Raw genomic sequence first — 25,777 nt, forward strand, 5'->3', positions numbered from 1 at the left:
GCAAAAGCAGCAAGATCAAAAGAGGAGGAGCAGAAAGAGGAAGCCTCTTTCCCTCCCTTATATTGTATACCCGTTACAGGGAAGGTGGAGCACTTGCACCCATCATAATCCCAGAAATGGACCACAAATCAATAAAAAATCCTAGAATCCACCCACCAGGACTGCATGAGGCTTTAGGGGGCATCCAGACACAAATGATGACATTCTGCCCCAGGGCCCCAAAGACTTATGCACGTCCCTTTATGCAAAAGATATTTAGTCCATCTCTAAGATTCCAAAACAGTTTCAGCATTGCTGAAAACTCCAAATCCCAGATATCTAAGGCAAACTCTTAGCTGTGAGCACCTGTGCAAATGAAAAGGTAAACACTTCCAACATTCAAAGGCCTAAGATAAACACTAGTACTCCAAAAAGTATAGACTAGGGGATAGAAAGCATTAGGACCAAAACATCCCAAAATCCAGTAGGACAACCATTAAGTTTTATTGTAATGTGTGGACCATCCAAAGCAAGCTGTGATAAATTGTGAGCTCCATGTGGCTCCACCCCTGTGGTACTTCTGGTATCTGTAGCTTCTATGGCTTCTCTCCTAGGCCTGCTTTGCTCCCTCCTTGCAGCTTTCATTAGATGATCTATGTTCCCAGACTTTCTAACATTCTGGGGTCTCCACTGCACCTTTGGCTTCTTATTCATAGCTTCACATACTGCCATCTTAGGGGCATGCTTCCTGGCCTCCCAGGCCTTCTTAGGAAATCTGAGTGGAAGCCTTGTTAGCCTCAGAACTTTTGCATGCACTAAAACCAGCGCCATGTGAATAATGTCTAGGTTTGCTGCCAGTTCTAGCCAGGCTTGCTTTTCTTTTGGCTGTAGGGGTCAAGTGCCTGGGTCACTGAGCAGTTTGCATCTGATTTTGAGGAACAGATCCTCTATGCCACCACTATTCTGGAACCTGGTGAAGCTGCCACTGCCATTCTGGAACATAGAGTGACTAGTGCCATTCTGGAATACAGACCTCTGTGGCTTTCTCCTTGCTTTTGGGGGTTTGAGACTGTGAAGCGTGGAGACCTGCTGATTATTTTGATACCCTTGGGACATCATTAGTAGTGATCCTCCTGCTTTCTGCCTCCCAAGTGCTGGGATTACAGGTGTACGCCACCATGCCTGGACTCCATTGCCAGCTCAGTGCACCTGGGGGTGGGGCCGGCATAGCTGGCAGAGCCAGAGATCAAAGCCCAGCCCCTGCACTTACCTAAGCAAGCACTTAGTCCACTGAGCTATACTGCCAGCCCTGCTCTTTGCTTTTAATTCAGGACATAAATCTGGCTAAAATCCTTCAATCATAGCCATACCACTGCCTCAAAATCAGATTGCTTTGAAATTTCTTCTGCCAGATTAGTTAGTGTACTGCCCTCAATCTCAGTCCCAGGCAAAATCTCTGGGCATGATCAAAAGGCAGACAAACATTTTGCAAATCTTTTGTCTGGAGTCCAGCAATCAGTGCAGTCCTTCTTTCCAGCAAAAGACTCTAGCCTGGTCTTTACCAACAAAGTTTCTATTGACTTTCTCATTTTCACATATAGAACAGCTGAAGTTGTCCAGCTCTGCTCTTTCAGGCAATATCTCTGAACCTTTCCGAGCTCTTCTCACAAGCCATTCCCAAAACTCTTGAACCACATGCTTAGGTACAGTCATAGCAATGATCCCAATTCTCTGCTACCAAATTCTGTCTCAGTTACTTTTGTCTTGTTGCTGAGACTTCTGTGTGACACTCAAGGTTAAAAGAGGAAATAGCTCACAATTTGTGGAAGTTTCAGTCCACAATCGTCTGGCTGTAATTCAGGGTTGCATGGCAGAAGGGCAGCAGTTTATGGTGGTGGAAGACAGAGAAATCAACAAGATAAAAAAGGGATGCATGTAAGAGAAAACTTTTCTTTTCCTTACACTGTATGTCCTTCCCAATAGCACTGGTGGAGCACTCCCACTCATATCCCAGCATTGGAAGATGAATCAGTCACAAACCTTAGAACCTCTCCAAGTGACTGCATGAGGCTTAGGGAGGGGGGCATCCAGACAGACACCATAGCAATCAATGATCATATACCTGCCTGCACATCTTTTGAGAACTTTCTGTTCACATACTAAGTGAATTTTAAAATCAGGTTGTTTTCTGCCTACTGAGTTGTTTGAATTCCTCATATATTAATTTTCCATCAGATGTATGATTTCTAAGTAATTTCTCCTATTATATGGTTTGTCTATTTATTCTTTCATTTGATGAATAGACTCTTTTTTAGTTTGACACTATCTTATTTGTGTGTGTGTGTATATATATATATATATATATATATATATATATTACTTTTGCTTTCTTCATTTTGGGGATCATATGCAAAGAAATCATTGCCTAGATCAGTATTTTAGTCCTGTCCTTTCTTTGTCTAATAATTTCACAATTTTGGGCGTTGCATTTAAATCTTAATTTATTTTATGTTGTATATAAAGTGTGAAAGAAAATATTTTGAGTTGAATAAAAGTGAAAACATAACTTTTTCAAAACATGTGGAATGCTTCCAAATAGATATTAGAAATTTTATTGTATCAAATGTTTATAATAGTGAAAAAATGGCAAATGTCTCAATGCAGTAACAGAAGCTTCCATTGTAAGAAATGAGGAAGAGAAGAATTAAATCAACATCAAGTAAAAGGGAGGAAACAACAAAGAACAAGAAACTAATGAAAGTGAGAACAGAAAATAATAGAGAACATTAATGAAATCAATACCAGTTTCACTGGGAAGCTAAGTCAATAAAACTTACACATCTGACTGACTAAGCAATCAAGAGAGGAGATGCTGTGTTAGTTCATTTTTGGTAGCCATAACAAAATACCTGGAGACTGGATAACTTGATAAGATAGAAGTTTAAGTCATAGTACTGAAGGCTAATGATTTCATTAGCTCTGGCATGGGTCTTCTTTCATTGTATCCCCCATACAGGTAATGGAGCATGCATGAGAACAAGAAGTTAACTCTCAGAACATGAAGCCAGAAAGATTAAAAGACTGGGCTTGCTGTCACAAGAGCTCACTGTCCTACTAACTCCCCAGTATCTTCAAAAAGTAGCTCATCTGATGACCTAACTACCTTTCCTAAGTTTCCAACATATGAACACTTAGGGTGAAAATTAATTTCAAACATCTACAAAGTATACATATAAAAAATTAATAAAGAGACATCCATAAAACTGTACAGACACCAAAAGGGAAATGCGGGACAAGCTTGAACAACCAAATACTTGTAATTGACAACTTAGATAAATGATTTCTCAAAAGAAATAAACTGCCAAAGCTCACTTAAGAGGAAATTAAAATCTTCCCAGAACTGCATCTATTGTTGATATTGAATATGAAGTTTAAAACCTTTTTGAAAAGAGAAATCAAGACCAAATGTCTTCACTAGAAAATTCTATCAGACATTTAAGGAATCAGTAACCATAAACCTATATAATCTTGCAGAATGTGCTAAAAAACACCAAAGTGGAAAGGTTGCTGAGAGGTGGTGAAATGGGGGCTAAGGGAGTAGTTGAACTTTTCCCTGGATGTGGAGAAAGATCCTAGAATCATGGAACTATTCCATATCATGCCCTTTTTGTACCACAAACACACAAGTGTTCACACACACACACACACACACACACACACACCAAACCACACGGGGAGGCTGTGAGAGGCACGGAGGGAGTACCAGCCTGTAGCTATGGTTACCTGTTTTTCCAAACATGTTGAAATTCCATTTTTTTTTAATTCAACAATTTTATTACATGCTAGTTGTATAGTAATCATTTCCAGTTATATAAAATATTAGTTACTTAGATATAAATTTATCAAGTATATCTAAAACCTATACACTAAAGAGTACAAAACACTAATTTACATAAAGGAGACCTAGTAAGCAGGGAGATACAGTTTGTTCCTAAAAAAAAAGTCTCTGTATTAAAGTATATTTCTCTATTCTATCTATAGTTCAATGCAATATAGTTGAAAACATGACAAGTGTTGGGGTAAAAATTGTCAGTATTTGTTAAATGTATGTGAAAATTCAAAGGACTTATAATATTATAAAATAACCTCATAAAGTAAAAATTTTGAAGCACTTTTATTTCATAAATTCCTGTGTAGTATACAGCTATCAGAATATATTGTGTTATTCACATGAGAATAAACGTATGAGCAAACATATACATAAGCAGTGCTTTTCCTAGGTGTTTATCCACAAGAAATGAAAAGATATGACCACTGAAACATTTGTATGTACATTTTTATAACATTTTTATTTGCAGTAGTGTAATGGTTGATACAACATGTCAACTTGAGAAGTCTAGAAACTTAACTAAGTAACTCAGCAGGTTCCACATCCTGGGGAGCAGAGGACATGTTTTTCCTGCTCTACGATGTTGTTCATTATGCCTTGAGAAGTTTAACAAAATGTCTGGAGACTGGATAACTTGATAAGACAGAAAAGTTTACTTAGGTCATGGCATTCATGGTATTGGAGGTTAATGATTCAAACAGCCGTAACCTGGTCTCTGGCAGGGGTCCTCTTTCATTGTATCCCCCAAGGAGGTGAGAAGAGCGTATGTGAGAACGCAGCAGAGGCCAGGGTCCTCACTTTGTGAACATCTTCAGCCTGTGTTAGAGGAGGGCATGGGCTTTGTGTGTGTGTGTTACACCGCCCTGGGGGATGGAAGCCTGCATACAATATAAGGAGGAAAAGAGGCTTGTTTTGCCCTTTTTTTCCCTTGTTGCTTTGCTGTCCTCTGCCGCCTTGAATTGTTGCCCCTCTGCTATGCCACCTTACCTTGGTGCCAGCTGGTTGTGGACTGAAATCTGGACATACCATGAGCTAAATAGACCTTTTCTCCTTTAACTTTGGGTGGGGGGATCTTTTGGTCCAGAAACAAAAGAAAAGTTACCAAGACAAATAGCAGAAATGATGGGGGGGGGCAGATGTCCATTTCTGGGTGAATGGACAATATTAGATCATTTAATGACATATTAACAAAAAGAGGTGATTTTCAAATGCAATATGTATGCATGAATCTCATAAAAATTTATAATGAGCCAGCCAAAAAGCGCACATAGAATGTACTATGGGATTTTATTTATATGAAATTCTGTGGTGCACAAAGTAATCTATGGGGATAGAAAGTACCTGAAGTTAAAATATAGAGTGGCAATGTGTTCTGTAAAACTCATAGGTTTGATAAAAGTTTTTCATTGATTGCATGGATATTGTGTTCATCAAAACTCCTAGACAGGGCTGGGGAGATGGCTCAGTAGAATAAGTGCTTGCCTGGCAAGCGAAGGGCCTGAGTTCAATCGCCAGTACCGCAAAAAACAAACTCCTAGACATATACACTTATATCCATTTTATTGCATGTAAATTATTCAGTAAAGTTGAATTTTAAGATGATTCATGAACTATTCATCATTTTTAAAATTGGGGAAATGGCATTTTAGTTTCCCTTTGCTTTTCTGTGCTCTAATAATATTGAAAACACTTCCAAAAAGTAAGCTTTTTTTTTTTTTTTTCTTTTAATTAGCACAGTGGAAGTAGTGACATCATTTCAGCTGTGTTGTTTATTTTAAGAAAGTCAACTTTCCTAAGTGACATGAACAAGTAGTTTCAAGCCTAGTCATCTGCGTAGACTCTTAAGAACAAGAGTGTTCTGAATATGTTTATTTTTAATTCATACAAATGGCTTTCATGAATGTAGGCCCTAACTTTATGAATAAGAGAAGGAAAGAGGGATTTATAATATGCTGTTTTTATCTTTGGAAAGTATCAAATTCTGGACATTTCTCCCAGGCAGTAGGAGAAAGCCCACACTGACAGACAGTATCAGACCTGTTACCAATTCCAGGGTGAAGAGAGACAGTTTTCTCTTTCTCTACCTCAAATCCTTCCCCAGTCCACGGCGAACATTTGTGTATGAAAGGTAACAATTCTTTCAGTGGTTCTGTGAGGTGGTCACATACAAAAAGTGCCACTTTCACATAACAGATTTGCTTCAGTGGTTTTAGTGAAAATCCTCCAGACTAGCAGACTGACTCGGTGACACTGCCCAAGAGAACACCGACTGGCAGATGGCAGAAAGAGGCAGTGGAGAGAAACAAGGGTGGCGGCAGCAGAGAGTTGGCTTGTCTTTTCTGATGCTTTCTGGAGTGAAAAAATCTAGATGCTGTTTCTGCTTACACAGAGTTTATTGGGATGTATTGAGTCATTGTTTTATTTTTGAATATGCCAAAACAGATTAACCTCTTTTTCAATAAATTACCCCAGTGTTATGTAATAAAGTGGAAATAAACTGACTCCCACTTTTATGGTATTGGCTTGCTAGAGTGTGATGCATACCGCCTTCCACTTATGTATTTCCTAACCATCCTATTGTAGGAACTTCTTTTCATTTTATCATAATCTCATTTTATTACTTTTATTTCCTTTTATATTTTTTAATGTAGTTAGCGCAGGGTCTACGGGTCTCACTACACAGATCGGACTCGTAGTGATCCTCCTGTTTTCAGCTTCCCAAACACTGGAATTACTGGCTCACACCACCACATCCAGTCTGTTTTGTCACTTTTTAATTAGAAAACAACTTGGCCCTGATTGCCCTTAGGATATAAGGTATATTCCCTCCTAATTTGAAGTCTAATCAATATTAATTCTATTATTCACTTTTAAAATTTGAATGTTTTACATTAGATACTTTGAACATTTAAAAAAAAAAAGATTATGCCCTGACATTTATTAAAACAAAATATTTAGAAGGATTTTGATGTTTCAACTCTCCTGGTATTTCTGTTTGCAGTTCCCAGAATGCGGTTTCTATGGAATGTACGATAAGATCCTGCTGTTCCGCCATGACCCTACCTCTGAGAACATCCTCCAGCTGGTGAAAACGGCTGGTGATATCCAGGAAGGCGATCTTATTGAAGTGGTCTTGTCAGGTAGGATACTTTTGTGCCTATCCATATAGACTAGTCATTTGTATTTGGAGAATTATTGGGCATATGTCTTTAAGACAACCATTGAAAGTGGCTGTCAAGCTAAGCCCCAAGGAATTTTAGGGTTCTGTCTACAGGAGCTTCCAAATTATTTTGGAAGAGAAGGAAAAGTTTCATTACATTAGCTTTTTCACACCTACTAGTGCCTCATCATGTCTTCAACTTTCATGTTCTCTCCCAGCCCCCAACAATGACAACAACAACACACGCACAGTAACACACGTGCACAGAAACACATTTTCATTCATCATTTTCAATTTCTTGGACAGCCGCAGAAGCAAACAAAAATCCACAGTGATGCTGAAGTCAAAGCCCCCAATGCAGCAGGTGTCTGCAAGCCAAGAAATCTTAACAGAACTCAGAAACCACTGATTTCTGAAGACATGAGCCCCGGCAGTTATGATATAAGCCAAGACCCCGACAAGGAAGCTGAAGCTTAGGAGTTAGAGCAAGTCAGACCATGCTGGGTGACAGTAGTTAATTCAGTCCTCGAGTGAACTTCCCTCTGCCCACATTTATATTCTTATTTAGAATTTAGCAGTTAGTAATAGGGCTGTGCAGACTGTGCCTCTTAATGCAGAAATATGGATGTATTGATTTGAAACAGATATTGAAGAACAGCTGCAGCAGATACAGTGATGGTCAGTGTAGTGATCATGACTGTATTCAGGTTTTATTGAATGTTTTATTAAAAAAAGAGTCAATATTAATAAACTCAGGTTACATACTCCCTTCCCTCAGATTTTGATATTTCCTATCTACCTAAAGGAATTAGGAGGGGCCGGGGAGATGGCTCAGTAGAATAAGCACTTGCCTGGCGAGCACAAGGACCTAAATTCAATCCCTGATTCTGGAGGAGGAGGAGGGGGGGGGAGGGGGAGGGGGAGGAGGAAGAAGCAGAAGAAGAAAAAAAAAAGAAATTAAGTTTTAAAGGTTCTAGAAGCTAGGTATAAGGACACATGCCTGTAATCTCTGAACTCTGGGAGGCTGAGGCAAGAGGATTGCAAGCTAGAGCCCAGCCTGGGCAATTTAGTGAGATGATTTCAGATTAAAAACTAGAAGGAGCCAGAGAGAGCCCTTGGTTCAGTCCTCACCATCAAAACAAAGACATAAAGATGCTGGGTTTCCTCTTATTCTTCAGCCTTTCCAGAGCTTGGTAGTTGGGCACACCAGTTATCCTGCAGCATGCACATTTTATTTCTTTGCTCAGATTTGGTGCAACTCACTTTTTACCCTGTTGACACTCTTTTTCACTGTGCGAGGTCCTGGGTTTGCCATGTTTTCAGTGTGAAGCTCAATCCTATAAAGTTCTTTTTTCTTTGATAAAAGCAGTTACTTTCTGATTGTTTATAGGGCTGCCTTTTGCTGAATGAACCCATCAATAAAGCAAAAGCTTTGATCTTTTTTTTAATTGAACTTCTTGAGTAAGTTGCTTGCTTGGCTAGGTTCTCTCTTCTTTCCTTTTGTGCTGTTCACACTTGTGTACTGCACCTGCCTCCCTAAAGCAAGTGACGAGACACACTGTTTTCTAGGTTTCCTGTTTCCGAACACTGGAGGCTGCCTGAAATAAATTATTCTAGAAAAATCATGCGGTGGGGATGTTCTCACCATCGTTCTTATTAAACTCATCGCCAGCCTGCTTTGCAAACAGCATGGTGGTTTCATGAGCCCCTTTTCACTGCGGTAATGTCCAGACAGATATGAGGGTCTAAGAAAATGATAGTTCTATATTTAATTTGTTTCTCTTTCCATTTTATTTTTGTTGTCAAGTGCTTTATACTAGCAGCAAACAGATGGAATGCAGCCTGGGCGTGGGGGAGTGGGGTGGGGGGCTGCTGTCTCTATGTTGTCCCAGTATCAGTGAGCTGGGCCTACCCTTGCCACACCGCGCTGCCCTCCCGCAGCCCTCCAGCTCTTGCTGCATGAGGGAGAGACTCGCTCCTGTCTCTGCAGACTAAGGACCTCGTGGTATTTGTGCTCCACTTCTACTTTATGTTCTGCCTTTCCTATCTGTCTGGCTGCAGGAGCTGGCAGGGCGCCTAAGAGCATCCTTTCTCTGAATTGTTCTCCCCGCACCAGGCTTGGGAAGGGCTATCCGGGCCAGCTATCTTCCTGGTACTTATAAGGAGCCACTGGTAACATTCCGATTCTAACTTTCAAAATCAAGGGTTTTGTTTGTTTGTTTGTTTGGTACTGGGAATTGAACTCAGAACCTTGCATTTGCCAGGCAGGAGCTTGTGCTGCCCAGCTATGTTCCCAGCCCCTGATTCTAACTTTCAACCACATATTCTTACTTCCTGGTTTCACTGACCTCTTAATTATTCAGCTATATATATATATGTGTATATATGATGCCCCTGCTGAATCTTAAAAGTCTTCAGTTATGTACTTACGCTTATATACAGATTACTCAGTTATACATATTCAATACTGTACATATGTTTTGTTTATATCTCCTATACATACCTATAAACAACATTGTCAGACATTATCCTCCTAGCTCCTTTCATACTCAAATGCTTATGTTGTGCTCTACTCAATAAATGATGAAAATAGCTTTTACAACTTTCCTACTCCCCCTGTATTGAATGGCACTTCTTTCCCATACCGCTTACCTCCTTCTCAAACTTTCTTTGGGCCTCCTCCAATTCTTTGCACTCTAATGCCTGCTATTTCTTCCTTCCTTCCTGGCTTCTCATCTTATTGCAGTCTAACTGTCTGCAAAGGACACACTTATCTTTTTACTCCAGGGGGCTTTACCTCATCTCTTCCTCCACTCATGGGTGAAGAGGCACGAAATGACCCTTTATGACCCTTCTTTCATTCCCTAATCCTACTTTGGTTTATTTCTGGGCCACTTCCCTCTGGTTCAGAGGTGTCACCCATTTTTTGCTCTTTGCACTGAAGAAATTTATTTTCCTAAAGACTCTTTTACATTTAACCATAGCAGTGACGAATATCTGACTTCTAATCTCTTTTTTTTCCTGTATTTTAGGGAAGGGTCTACAGGGTGTTCAGGGTCTCACTACTAGATCAGACTTGTAGTGATCCCCATGCTCCAGGGTTGGGGCCAGCACGGCAGGCCTGGGGATTGAACCCCGGCCCCTGTGCTGCTTGCAGGTGCTTTAATCCACTGAGCTATTTGGCCGGTCCTTCTCACTCCTAATCTTGTTTTCCATTTTGTGCACCTTAGTGGTTTTGTGCTCATCACCAGTAGTGGGTACACATGTGTGCAAGACACATCTTACTTCTTGTTTTCTATCCCACTTTCATGTTTGTTATGGTTGATATCATTCCAATTTTAGTGCATGCGCTGCTGAAGTCAGCACCGTTATAGTTGTATCTAGATTTTCCTCTTCCCCCAAAGACTCATGTGGTCATAAGTGAGGCTTTTCCAGAGCTGGCTTGCTCTAGGGTGTGTGATGCTAGGATTAAGGGTGTGGGATTACTAAATTAGCCCACTGATTGGTTTGGCATAGTTCATGGGGTGAACACTACCCATGACAGTGCAGGGTATAAAGAGGCAGAAAGAAGCTGAGATTGGCACTTGTTACTCGGCACTTGTCACTTGCTTGCTGCCTTCCCTCCGACCTGGCATGCCATGACCTGCAGTGCCCCTCTGCCAGACCACCTTGCTGTGAGCTACCTAGCTGTGGACTGAACCTGCTGTGATCTGTGAGTCAAATAAACATTTCCTCCTTTAACTTGGGATATTTTGTCTCAGAAAGGAGAAGAGGAAGATGATATTGTTAACATGCCTGTCTGTGATTCTCAGACTCTTCCTTGGTTATTTCTGTTGACTCACTCGAGAACCATACCTGACCTCACAAGTAAGATGCCAGTTCCACGGTCTTCACTTGGGGGCTCTTCTCTTCTTGAACTGCATCTTTTTCACTGCATTTTAGTGATTTGTATCCTCTTCCTAGCAAAGCGTTGCATAGCTGTGTGTAATCTGGATTTCTTTACTGTTCATTTGTGCCATTCCTGTTCCAGAGACACAGAGGATTGCTACATGTGGCGTGCTACCCTGATGGCTCCGTACACGCCCGCCTGTTATCTGGCATGACCTTTGTGCGGAAGTCTTCTCCTGCCCTTCCTTTTGCTACCCTACATAGAAGATTCTCAGTAACCCTGTGGGAGTTCATTTTTTGACTACTGGCTATAAAATTAGAACTTACTACATATATAAAATTTTATAAAATACTGATTTGTTGTTAAAATGTTAACTAGATATATTCTCAAAACTAAAATGGATTTTATGCCTTTACTTGGTTTAGTGAAGAAATCAGTACCTGTGAGGTCAGCAGGATTGCATCACGATTTGAAACAATGCAGATGATAATTGCTGATACAGCAGGCCATGGATGCCAGGGAAGGGGGTAGATCACAGGCCCCCTGCTGGGCCCGGGCTCTGGAGGGGACAGGGTGCTATGACAGACCCCAGATATGTACCATTCCTGAGGTATGATTCAGGGCCCACTTCACCCAGACTGCAGCAAGTAAGGAAATAAGGAAGCAAAAGCACTGCACAGCCCCACTATTCCCTTCTGGCCCTTGACAGTTTCATAACAAAAACAAGCAGTCAAAAATTTCCCCTTGAAGACTACAGGTTTAAGGTTAAATGTTACTCAAGTTTTCCTTTACTCTGTCATCGACTAAATTTGCTTACATAGTTTGACATAACCATAATCTGATTCTTTTCATGTTTAATACTTCACCTCTAAGAACATTTTCTGATATAGAGCTGCAGTAAAAATAAGACAAGACCTGGCAGAAACAAACAGTTTGTAGGAAGATGAAATATTTTCTCTCTCCAGGAAATATCAGAAACTTTTCCTTATGCATTTTCTGCTGAGATCTTTGATCATTTGTTAGGTGTTTTGGAACTTAAAGATTAATCAGACTGTGCTTTGTTATTTTCCTAATTTTCTCTTTGGTTTAAACAAAAAAAAAATCATAGCTTATGTGAACTAGTGCACTGAGATCCAATAAGCCAGGAAAAGATTGTTCCTGAGTGGACACATTGTGCTATGGAGAAAAAAAATTAATAGCGGTATGAACGTTCACCATGTACATCCCTACCAGTGGCAAAAGTGATTGCAATTATTACAGTTGTTATGAAGTGGGAAACCACTATGAGTGGAAATTTCTCTTACCAAAAGCCAAAGCCAAGTGCAAGTATATGAAACTGAACAGTAAAATAAAATCAAGAAATTTATCTGAGAGGTTCTTTATGACGAATCTCTTGATCAAAGCCTAGTAACTTAGCCATAACAATGAAAATGAGTACCAGGACTATGCTTGCATGTTTCATTTCCTTTTGTTTATTTTCAAATTTTTAACTTTTTGGAAAAGAATGATTAGTACCTGTTTGCAGTACGTAATGATTACATTCATCTTGAGGAGTGGAACATGTACATTGCGCATATTAAGGGTTTCTTTTTCTTTATCTTTTTTTTGAAGGGTAGCGGAACTGGGGATTGAATTCAGACCCTTGCGCTTGCCAGGGAAGCGTTTCTTCTACTGAGCCATCTCCCCAGCTCCCAAAGGTTTCTTTTTAAATTTCCCTGTTCCTTCTGCTTCCTGCTTATGTATCTAGGTCTCCTCCCCACATGCAAAAGTCCTGTTTCTTTGTGATATTTGTGCACGGTGGAGTACTACTCTGCCCTGAGGAAAGATAAATTTGAGTCATTTATAGTAAAATGGATGCACCCTGAAAAGGAAATGTTAAGTGCAATAAATCACACACACACAAGCTTAAATACAGCAGGGTTTCTCTCATATGAGAAAGTGAATATGAGAAATTCCAAATGTAAACAGCTTTGAGCTTTGACTTGATCTCTATGAACTATTTGCCTATGGTGTGTATGTGTGTGTCTGTGTGTGTGTGTGTGTGTGTGTGTGTGTGTGTGTCTCCTAAGTGGCGAAATGGAAAATATTCAAGGACGACTGGGGTCCTCAAATAAAATAACTTTTAAAGTCTAAGTAGTGTTAAATGTTGACTATGTAGTGCTTGATAAAAATTCACATTTTTCTTGGATGTTTTATAGGATATTTTTACAATAGATGAGTGTTCTTTTGGAGAAAGATCCAGCCACGTGTAATTTCTTCCTCAGTGCCAAGACCCTGGTTAGAAAGCTGTAGCTGAGGAAGAGAGACTCTACGTCTATTTGGAGGCGCGGGGCTTAAAGGAGAGATCCCAGTCACTGTAGATAGGTGACATTTGCACTTATCCATCCAGAAGCTTGTCCTTATATGTTATCCTATCTGTTTGCCAGATGGCGCAAGTACTTTCGTGAGAGAATTTCTTGGGCATATAGTGCTGGTGGGTTCCTCTGTATAAGTTCAAAAACTCTGAGCTTTTGTGTTTGTTCTTTTAATCAATCAAGGAGCTTATCCTAGATAAAAATATCCTACAGAACTAATAATACATGGAGTCTGTGGGGTTTTTATTCTGCGAAGAAGGTGGTGTGTACAGTGATTGCTTATAGCTCCAGAGCCAGCCCATTGGGTCCCACCCTTTTTCTATCCTTTACTATTGTTATCCTTGCCAAACACACACACTCAATCTGTGCCCTGGTTTCCTCATCCGTGAAATGGAGAGAGCACCAGCAGCTCCATTGTATCTTGTGATATGAATTAAAAGAAGCCATACATGGAACTCACTGCAAAGGGTGTGTCTGCCTACAGGAGGTGTCTGCAAAGAGTTCGCTATGATTAGTGCCCCTCCTTCTCACACTCTGAGCTGCTTTCCCTCCCTTCCCTTCAGCAAAGAAGGGAAACCTGGTCTGAGAACTTTGAGAAATGTCAGCTTAAGCAATGTTGGAAGTTGTGGTGGCAGCTGTCTTCAGAACTTCAGTGCATGCTGGCAGGCTGCGGAACTCTCCAAGACCACTTCCTGGTTGCCTTTGTGTGTGTGTGTGTGTGTGTGTGTGTGTGTGTGTGTGTCCTGATCAACCCTCCTTGGGGACAGGGCTGGTGTGGCATGTGGTGCCGGGGATCAAACCTCAGTCCCTGTGAGCTTGCCTAAGCAGGTGCTTTAGACTGCTCAGCTATCTCGCTGGCCCCCAGGTTCCTTTTAGCATGGGGTACTTTAGGTATCCTTTGATTCTCAGGGGCATCTTTGTTCAGAGTGCATGTGAGAGATGCTCCCTGGGTCATATCCATGGATGGATGATCTGATGCTGACTGCCCCACCTCTTTCTACTGAGGGCACTTTCTTTTCAAGGAGGGAAAGACTGTAGCCGGCGAAAATGAGGAGTAGAAAGAAATGAGTCTTTGCTTCTATAAGATCAGAAGCTTTTGAAATAGTTTGTTTTATCTAATGACTTTGTTTCCTTCACTGTGATCACTGTGATTCAGGAAGGGGAAGGAGTTAGGTATCTGCAAACCCATGAAATACCAGTTTTGACTGCCTGTTCCCGCCAGAGCCCAAGCGTTCAGTCACTGTTCACTACACTTCAGTCATAGTTTTACTCTCTGATCTTAAACTAGAGAACACACAGTTTTGAGGAATTTTAGTTCAGAATTCCTACTACAGTAAAATAGTGTGCATTTCACAGAGCCTTTGATGTTATTTGTCATAAAGAAAAACATCCCAGCACCATCACATGCCATGCAGGCCCTGCCCCTGGGCATGCTGAGCCAGTCACGGAGTCCGGGCGTGGTGGCACACACCTGTAATCCCAGCCCTGGGGAGGTTAAGACAGGAGGATCACTATGAGTCCGAGCTGTGTAGTGAGACCCTGTACAAATAAATAATAATAATAAAAGGAAAACAGCAATGAGCTTCATGAAACATTCACATTTTTATTAGAAAAGCACCATCCTCCTCTTCCTTCTAAATATATAATCACCTTCTTAAACTACAGTTAGGTAAAACACCCTGAAGGCTCTTGTTTATGCAGTTACAAAATATGAAATAGAATAACTGCCACTGTTTATTTAGCCAAGGACCCATCATGACCTGATAAATTTAATCTAAATTAAAATAGTATCTCAGTGACCATGTTTTCTTCTAAGATTCATGCCTAAACTGTAAATGAGAAAAGACACATAACAACATTCTAGTAAGGGCCCACTTTCTTTTCTAGAAGTGTATATTATTTATTTATATGGCTGTTAAATCTATTTCTCTTAGATATAGTATATTGCTTAGCAGTTTTTCATCATCTGAAATGTGAGTGTAAGAGGAAAGATCTTGACAATGATATGCTAGATCATTTTATTTTATTTCTTCCAAGCACATTATATACATAGTTTTATTTCTTTGCTTGTAAAAGATTTATAGCCCACAACTCTTTAGTCCTAACATGGCTTGAGTAATTAAAAGTTTTGAGACATGTGAGCCTTGTTTTTATTTATTTATTTGTTTGTTTGTTTATTTATTTAGATTTTTTTGAGACAGGGTCTTGCTATGCAGTTCAGGCTGGCCTTGGGCTCATTTTGTAGTCCAGGCTGGACTCACACTCACAACAATACTTATGCCTTAGCCTGCCAAGTACTGGGAATACAGGAATAGCCCACCATACCCAGTTTAATTTATATTTCTTTGTAGTTGTTTTTGGACCTCTAAATGGCTCAGTATGAATGGTGCCAATTCCTGTTCAATTTTAATTGCATTTTTTATGTAGTTTTGTAACAATGGAAATTTTAAATGTTAATTCATGTGACTTACACTGGTACTCCCTCATCCCTGGTGGTATATTCACAGATCCCTCAAAACTGGGGATAGAATTAGCCCTTTTATAATTATATCTTTTTTCCATTTTATACATATCTATTGTAAGAGTTTATGTGTAAAGCACAGTAGAAGGTTAATAACAATATCCAATAATACAACAATATTTTGTAATAGAAATTTTAGGAATGTAGTGTTTCCCACCATATCTTACTGTGCTGTGCTCATCCTCCTCCTTGTACTGATAGGATGTGTACATGTTGAGATCAAATGAGGCAAGTTCTACAGCTGTGATGATGTATTAGGATACAGTATCCCACTATTTCATAAGGGTTACTCAGTGTAAATACCGCCATCCTCTGACAGCCCATCTTCTAAGATAAGCACTAAAAGACTGATGAGCAGATAGTGTGTGCAGCACGGATACACTGGTGAAGGGGATAGCTCTAGGGATGGAGCAGGACGGTATGCAATCTCCTCATGCTAATCAGAATGGTATGCAATTTAATACTTAAGTTTCTGGAATTCTCTACTTAATATTTTTCAGAGCATGACTGACCATAGATACCTTAACCCACAGAAAGCAAGCCACAGATAGATGGGAAGGGAGGCTTTTCCACTCTTTTCTACTATACAAACTTTATATTAAGTAAATTTTCAACAGCCTCTTTTTTTCTGTTCTTATTACTGCTATTTCCATCCTTATCTTTCAAACAAACTTGCTTTTAGTTTCTTTTACATACAGTCAACTATTTTATGGAGGATAAAATGCAGAGAGTGGAGGGTTAGAATGTTCCCTTTGGCTTCTCACTGTTCCCCGGTGTGATCTCAACCTAGTGAGAGGGACCTGGAGTCCTTGTGGCTTGCAGATATTTGCTTTGATTGTCCCTTCATGGGGTGGGCCCTTGGAGACATGGCACAGAGTACATCTCTCCTCTGTCTTTTCCCCTCAACTGCCCTAAATTTGTAAAGATGGAATATTCTCTTCAGGTCAGAGCAGAACAGACAAGTCTGTGAAGACTTATTTCCTATATTTTTTTATTTGCATTTTGCATTATGCTACAGTTTTTCCTCTGGTGGTTTAATTTCGGATCAGTAGAATATCTGGAGATAATAATTATGGTAGTGATGGTGATGTGGACATGTACTGTACTTGGAAGTGTAGTAAGTCCTTCATATATAATTCAGAATATATGTCATTTATGTTATGGCGAAGAGCCATATAACCTCAGCTTGGCAAGTAGCTGATTTCCGGTGGAAAAGTGGGTTGAGTCTCAGAACTGCCGCTTAGTTCTTATAGAATGCCTGACAGTTATTTCTCAGGCTTGTGATTTATCACCTATAACACATTAACAATGTCTTCACTGTAGAATTGGGCTGTAGATTTCTTTTTTTGTTGTTTTCTGTATTTTTTAGGGTAGGTTCTACAGGCTGTTCAGGGTCTCACTACTAGATCGGACTCATAGTGATTCTTCCGTTTACAGCCTCCCAAGTGCTGGGATTACAGGGGGTGCCACCATGCCCAGTCTCAGTTGCCATCTCATCATGCCCTGGGGGCGGAGCTAGCACAGCAGGTCTGGGGATGGAACACCTGGCCCTGCACCTGCTTGCAGGTGCTTTAATCCACTGAGCTATTTAGCCGGCCCTGGGCTGTAGGTTTCTTGAGAATAAGTACAAAGCTGTTCAGGAGATGCCTGGCTCTGCGCAGAACCCAGCTTTCTCACTTCAGCCACACTCTCCTGAATCATCCATCTCTTGAAGTAAGAACCATTTCTTTTTTATATTTCAATTCTTAGACTCTGGTATGGGACATGTAATTAGTACTTGTTTGTTGAGTGAATAAATGAATAATTAAATTAATGAGATGAACAAATCAACACACAAGTGATGAGATTGGCCTTCTATATATGATATCCAAAACTTGCTGTATTTATAGCAGCATATGAGTTTCATTGATTACCACTGGCTTTTCTGGTCATATTCTATTTATAAAATTAACAGCATTATTATCTAATTAGTCTTTTTTCCCCTGATCTTTTGCTATCCCATACATTCTGTCAAAAGTTGTTTTTTTTAAAACTGATTTTTATGGAAAAATCAGTTGTGCTTTCAAAATATAGAAATTTTCTTACACAAATTTTTTTCATATATCAGAACCAATTCATCGAATACCAATTATTTTTCTATCTCCTTCCTATGATTTGTGGATTAAATCATCACTATGACCAAGGAACCCTGTTTGAAACCAACCTTGAGTCCTTCCTCCTCTGATCTGCTTTCCCACCTATTGCTCTTCCTAGATACTTTTATGTCTTCTCTCTAAACTCTACTCAGTAGTCATTCCTTTTTAATATACCCCCAACACTAATATTCCTTGACTTCAACAACTTACTCTCTTGCCTGCACACTCTGTGTTTGCTGTTGTGTTCCTAAATGAATGTCCCGAAGCTGACCCCTAGTTCTAGCCTTTCTATTTCACAGTCTGGAGGGACTGAGGATGAGGATTAATATTCTGAAGTTTTGGCTAGCCTTTCCTGCCACTGTCCCATCTTCCTTCCTTGCTGGCTACATTAGATCTTTGTAGCTTTATCCATCACAGCAAACAGCTGTCTCTGCCTAAGGGTCAGCTGGCAAGACCTATAGGAAAAGTTGAGTCATGTACGGCAGAACTAGAGCCTGAATCTTCATAGATCTTGGTCAGGGTACATACTGTGGTTTTCAAGGAAGAACATATCAGACTTCTCTGTTCACACAGAATTAGCCTAGGGCCCAGTTCGTCCCCATCTGGCAAGTGGATATCCAGCCAGAAATCATAGTTTTTCCTTTCCTTCTCTTTTCATCTGTTACTGTGCTAATTGAGAACAGTATTATAACTGTCACACAGATAAACAAGAACAGAACACAAGGGCAATGAAAACCTCAAACAAGGGCTTTTTCTTTGGTCTGTGTTGCCTGTGGACAATGCAGTGTGTAGCCAGAGATTTCTAACTTTGCTCTCTAGGGTAGAGATTTATGGTCTCGTGTGTGTAGATCTTACCGTGTTGGGGCACTGATGGTGCAGCAGGAGCTCAGAGGTCTTTGTATGTTAACTATCCTTCTAGAAAATATAGTACATGCTTAGTTTGTTACCTTTATACAAATGGGTTTATAAATAACCCATCTAGGGTGTTGTGTTTATAGTTTATGTATTAGTTTATACTTTTTGGTCTGGTTTGAGCTAAGCATGAATGCTACCAATGAGCTGCCCAAACAAGGTTTTATTAATTTGGATTGTATTTCCATAAAAAAGCCCCTCTAAATTAAAATAAAATAATCATGTTTTAAGAATACTGAAATAGATGATTTAGGGAATATTACCCTTGCAGACAAATGTTTTATGTACTGGTACTATTTTAATAATAGGTGTTTTTTTTGCTCACTTTTGTGAAGAGGTAAGAAAGATTTTTTCAAAATAAGATTTTAAAACAATATTAGTTCTATTTATTTATATTTATTATTGTTATTTTTTAATGTACTTGGTTGTTACGGGTGTCACTATGCAGCTCGGACTCAGTGATCATCCTGTTTTCAGCTTCCCAGCACTGGGATTACAGGTGCACACCACTACACCTGGTCTCTGGCTTGCCTAAGCTTGCCTCAGCAAGTGCTCTCGTCTGCTGAGCTATTTAGCTCGCCCCAACATTGTTAGTCTTTATGCCACAAAACATTATTGTGCTCTAGACTTAGAGAATCAACTTGTTTAAGTTTTCACTTTGTTTGTCTTTAAAGATCTGGGGAACAGCCAAATAGCTCAGCTGATTAAAGTGCTTGCAAAAAAGCGCAGGAGCAGAGGGCTCTATCCCGGGCACCCTGAGACTGCAATTGAGACTGGGCATGGTGGCCTGTAATCCCAGCTCTTGGGAGACTGTAAACAGGAGGATCACTATCAGTCTGATCTAGTGTGAGATCCTGAACACCCTGTAGACCCTTCCTTAAAATATAGAAAAATTAAATAAATAAAATATGAAGGTCTATGTGGAAGAAATGGCTGAGAGATATACAATCAGGCTTCCTCCAGCTCTGCACAGCTCAGAGTGATAGCCACTGGTCACATCTGGCTATTTATACTTAATTAAAATTAAACTAAATTCCTCAGCCTTACTAGCTAGCTACCTTTGGAGTGTTCAATGGATATTTGACTGATAGCTGCCATCTATTCACCATTAAATACAGAGGTTTTATTGGACAAAACAGCTAGATAAACTAAATTTTACCCAAAGAGCTAACATGTTATATGCACCACGTGTCTTGCAGAAATACTTTTACTGAAATAGTCTTTGATATAATATACTTAGAGTTGCTTGTAAATAATACACTTAAAAATTTAGGTAGCATGTTTATTACAGATATCTCATGGAAGAAATGTTCTGATATATCACTCAGTAATTCCCTCACAGCTTTAATTCTTTAGACCTCAATACCCCAAAGAGTTCTGTTTCATAAGTATTTTCTCACTGTAACATTTAAATTTCATCTTTGCTGGAGCTTTGGTCTCCCAAATCTGTACTCATGGGCTGATTTTAGTAGTGGTACCAGTCAGTACTACACTTTTCTTAATACACTAATTTTGTCTGGCATAACATTAAACTTCTCTGACATTTCTTAGTCTTTTTTGTTGTATTCCATACTGAATATACTGTACTAGTTAAAGTTCAGGTATACAACCTCAGTTCACTTCTCAGTGGCCATTTTTACTAGTTAGGTGACACTGGGAAAGCTTGTTAGTGTTTGAATTTCAAAATGTTTTCATTCTTTGTTTTTTGGTGGTGGTGGTGGTGGTACTGGGGATTGAACTCAGGGCCTTGTTTATGCTAGGCAAGCACTCTACCACCGAGCTACATTCCCAACCCAAAGCTTCCTCGTTTTTAAACTGAGAATTGACCATGATGATAATATATTAAAGTATCTAGCACACTGTTTAGGGAATAAGTCTATATACTTTAGGAATAGTAATACACCATTATGATATGGTGCGGAGACCATAGAAATTTATGAATGATTTCATTTGTTTTATATCACGTATTTCCAAAGTTTATGTTCTCAATTATGCTGCATTGCAAAAATATTAAGTTGTATTGAAATATCATTGGCAGACAACAGATATCACCTAAGTTAAAAAGTATGAAAATAATATTCACAGAAGTGTGTCAACTCTGGAATATTCACTAAAATGCAGTCACAGAACTACAACCTCATATTTCATAAATTGCATTGAAAGCCTACTTTAAGACCAAATCTTTCTTTCTGTTTTGTATTTAAAAAAATACAAAAAAGGGTCTACAGGGCCTCACTACATGCATTGGACTCGTAGTGATCCTCCTGTTCACAGCCTCCCAAGTGCTGGTGTTACAGGCGCACACCACCATGCCCAGTCTCAATCTCTGGCTCAGTGTGCCCTGGGGGCGGGGCCGGCACAGCAGGCTTGGGAACCAACCCCCAAGTCTTTCTTGTATACATTCCATGATGTTTGTTCTCAGGTAAAGAATCCATCTAAATTGAAGGGAATTTACATATTAACATTCTGAGTACTATTTAAGAGAGGTGTTCAGTGAGCCTTAGTATTGATCTGTATTCTTTCATGATATTGTACAGCAAGTTTGCTTTTATGAGGAAGATGTTTGGGGATGGCTTTTCATCCTATTGTTAGGTAGTGACAGTCCCCTTAGTAATGGGGAAAGTCATGTCTGTTGCTTCTATCTTTAGTCTCAGTTTCTGTTTCTCTTGTTCTTTGTCCGACCTTCTCTCATTCTCCCTTTTCTCTCTGTCCCTTTCTATCCCTCCCTCTCTTCTTGTTTTTCCCTGGCAGACAGACAGGCAGAAAGACAGACAGACAGACCCAGACACAGACCAACCAAACGACCGACTGACAGACACGCGTGTGCGTGTGCGCACGCGCGTGCGCGCACACACACACACACACACACACACACACACACTTGCACCAAGAGTCTGGAGGAGAAATGGGAGGAAAGACCAAGTGGTACAGACCACTGGAACCCAAATCCTGGCTGGGCACCCATGCTCCTGCATGCTGTCTGGAGACTTAGTGGGCCTTAGTTATGCTAGAGGGAAAAGACCAAGCTCCCCTGGAAAGCTGCCAGTACCCTTTTCCATGCTTCGTGATTGGTGGCACGCAGCGCTTCGGTTCCCCGTCTCAGCCCTCAGCCGTGCCACCATCTGCCCAGCGCTCTCATTCCGCTGGTTGGCATGTCGCTTATTTGCTTTTTACATGCAACCCATATTGAAATCCCTCATAATCTGCCAAAATTAGAAATGCAGCTGTTTTAAGTCTTAAACAGTGATAGCACTACTCATTTGCCAGTGTGGAAGAATAAAATAGAAAGATGCTTTTGAAGAGAGCAATAGTACACCAGAATGGATTTGTACCTCCACTTTTTAAATGACATTGAGAAAATCTAGGTGCTTAGAGATAAAATTTATGCATACCAACATCGCCTCTACTATGTATGTCTTAGTATAAAACTTGTGATTTTAATCAGTTTTGAATTTTTTCATGTTATGAAGCAATTTTAGCCTTTTTGTTTCTAGGAAATGAAAAATTTCTGGCTAACATTAAATTTTATTCTATTTTTATTTCTCTCAATTTTTATTTTTACATTGGTCATTTTATTTTTATTTTGAGATTTCAATTATTATAACTTGTTAATCCTAAGAACATTTATCATATAGAACTGTGTGGAGAATTCTCAGTGAAACCAAGCAGTTGGTTCCCCATTTAATTTGTTTTAAATAAGTAGAGACCCCCCCACATACATAGTAGGGAAAGATTTGTATCTGTTTCACTTTTATTCATAATAAAATTATTTAAGAATGATAGAAATTAAACAACAAAAAAGGTCTGGTATGAGTCACTCTATCCTAAGACCCCCTTTTCCCCCCAAAGTGATTGGACATATTTTTTGAAACTAACATTGGATAGTTTGAAATTGGTCTCCTTCATTTTTTCCTCTTCAATATTTAAGTATACCATAAGGGTCTTATTGTATACTTAATGAGATCTTTACCCATGTGAATTTCAGATCATTAAAAAATAATTTTTAATTTTAAGAATTGACCAGTAAAAAGTATTTGCTTCTTGTGGAATTAGGGCAGGAGAGTTAGTGATTGAATGTGAAACAAACTTGCTAACATGGATTTATTTGATATGAATTTATCAAGATGAACAGCACAAAAGAAACAGGACAATACATTACAATGTTCTAAAGAATCTATGATAGCTCAGTGCTGGATATAAAGTAATTTTATTTTATTTTTATCTCTTATTTGGTACAGGGTCTCGCTACACAGCCTGGACTTGTAGTAATCCTTCTGTCTCAGCCTCCCCAGTGCTGGGATTACAGGTGTGTGCCACCATGCCTGGTTTCAGGGCCAGCATGGCGTGGCGTACCGGGGACCAAACCCTGATCCCTGTGCTTGCCAGGCATGTGCTTAGACTGCCAAGCTATCTGCTCAGCTCAATACACAGTAATTTTAAATCTGGTAATTTTACATTTGGTCTGGCAATTTAAGAGTTGATATTTGGATGTCACTTTGAAAGAAAAAATAATGCTCTTTTTAGTAGTTAATATATTTGTAAAATTTCAAAGTTAAAGTTATGAATTTAGTTGTTTTGTCTTATATGCAGTGTTTCTAACCAGTAACAAAAATCCATCATACCATGGCCTTATTTCCTTCTTTTATTGCATTGCATTGCACGGGATTTAGTTTCATAGCTGAGTGTCAGCGTCTCTCTTCAGTTACCTGATATTGCAGTGTACCGGTAGGTGTCTGTGATCATAGGGTTATAAAATCAAAATATTCTTTTCCATTATACTGTGGTCATAGCCTCTCATGTTTTAGAGTAATTAGACTTCGGGGCATGTTTTGATAATGACTATTATATAAATTCAGTGAAATAGATTTAATTTTACAACCTTAAGCATGCTGCCTGGTCGACCTAGAACAAATGCGGTGTTTACATATTGAGCCAAATAGATTCATCCTGTTCTTCAAGGTCAACAGCCATCTCAGGATTATCTCATGGGTAAATCTCAACTCTTGCTGGTTTTATGCTTTTAAAAACATCCATTGCTGAGCAGAGGGCTTGACTTGCCACCTCTGATAACTGAAATCTATTTTTGGTGTCCTTGAGTTTGTAACATGCTGAACAAGGGAGGCAGAGCAACTGCCTCTTTGTAGCTTGGAAGTCAGACTGTTTGCAGAAAATAGGACTCTAGCAAGGGTGGCAGTAGTCACAGCCCAGCATAATCTTAAACTTATTGTTTTACAATGATTGCTTTGTGGCAGATATGGCCATATCTGCTTATTAAGCCAGCCTTCTTCTTACGGTTTTCTTACATTGAAAGTTGAATAGCACAGAGTGCCTGACAGCTAGCATTTCTTGTAGGATTGAGTGCTGCCGCCTAAATGCAGAATGGGGAGCTAGGCAGGCTCTTGAGTAGTTTGTAGCCAACAGGTTGGATAGTAGATTTTGGTCCCTGGATCTCACCTGGGACAAAACTGTGAGCACTTTCTATGGCTGCTTCCTGCTCTTAGGCAAGGGGCTGATGGGTATGACCCTGGAGCCCTGTGCTTGGCATGGTGGATTGATGATTCTCCAGCTGCTGGAAGCTCTGTCCATCATACTGCTTGGAAGACACATCTGCCCTGCTTCCTCTAGTGACCTGAGAATAGTAAAATATTTTCCTGGAAGAAAAACAAAAGCATAGTTTTGGATTTACAGAAAAGAAGCAGACAGTAAAGAAAATCGATCTCGCCCAGATCTAGCTTCCCTTATTGTTATCATTTTACCTTGTCATGGTACATTTGTCAGAAACCAGAAATCAACATTGGTATATGATTTGAACTTACTGGTTTTTTTCCATTAATGTACTATTTCTGTCTCTAAACCCAATCTAGAGTGCTAAACCGCATTTAGCTGTCATGTCTCCTTAGTCTCCTTTTTGTGACAGTTTCTCAGACTTTCTGTGCTTTCATGACCTTGACAGTTTTGAGGAATACAGGCCAAGCGTCTCGAAGAATGTCTTCCAGACTCATTTATCTGATTTTCTTTTCATGATTAAGCTGGAGCTACAGTTTTGGGAAGAGTAGTATAAAGATAAAGCATCCCCATCACATCAGCGATGCAGGGCATCCACACACCACTGATGCTATAGAGTATCACACATAAATGCATCTCTTTGCTATAGACCTGTTTGCTAGTTTTCTGCACTCTAAACTTAGACGTTTTCCTGTCTGTACTTTCTCACCAAGGCCAGTCCATCCTAATGATGGAGAGGATAAGTCCCAACCTCTGGACGAAGGTGTCTACACAGGAATATATTAAATGGAATTTTTCTGTAAGGATGTTTTATCTTTTTTTTTCCTTTTAGTATTATTAAACTATATTTGGTTATCTAATTGCTAGTGTTGTGTCACACTAGTTTTGAGTTCAGCTTTCTTACTGAATTCACAAAGAAAATGTAAATATACATAGAGTTTGGGGAAGTGATTGTGAATATTAGTATAATCAGCCATAATAGCTTATTTTATGTCAACTTCTAAAGGCCGTAGGGTACTCAGATATTTGTTAAATATTACTCTGTGTGTGTCTGTATCTGGGTGCAAGCAATGAGTTGCATGTCTTCCTTAATTTTTTGCTAGCAATACTAATGCTGTTCAGCACGTCTTTGGATGAGGTGCACATTCAAATTGCTAGACTAAGTAAGGCAGATTGTTCTTTCTAGTGGGGATGATATCAACAAGGGAGAAGTTGTTCTCTCTGCCTGACGCTTTAAGCTGAGGCATTAATGTTCTGCCTTTGTTATTGGACTTGGACTTGGGCTGGCATTCTACCATTGTTTCTCTTGGAATTCCAGGTTGATGACTACAGATTTTATGACTTCTCAGCCTCCAAATTCTGTGATTCACTCCTTATAATAAATATTCTGTCTATCTGATATATATCATCTCTCTCTCTCTCTCTCTCTCTCT

The 25,777-nt window shown here is 39.6% G+C and overlaps 1 protein-coding gene across 3 annotated transcripts in view; it reads left to right on the forward strand.

The window, feature by feature from the left end:
- Prkd1 (protein kinase D1) overlaps nucleotides 1–25,777 on the forward strand; it is a 329,687-nt gene that overhangs the window by 186,384 nt on the left and 117,526 nt on the right. For all 3 annotated transcript variants that reach the window (XM_004637107.1, XM_023721824.1, XM_023721823.1), the window contains exon 2: nucleotides 6,870–7,008. In XM_004637107.1, coding sequence (XP_004637164.1) covers nucleotides 6,870–7,008 — 139 coding nt within the window. The remainder of the gene's footprint in view (nucleotides 1–6,869; nucleotides 7,009–25,777) is intronic.

Source organism: Octodon degus, unplaced genomic scaffold, assembly GCF_000260255.1.
Source record: "Octodon degus isolate 3935 unplaced genomic scaffold, OctDeg1.0 scaffold00086, whole genome shotgun sequence".
Taxonomy (NCBI): domain Eukaryota; kingdom Metazoa; phylum Chordata; class Mammalia; order Rodentia; family Octodontidae; genus Octodon; species Octodon degus.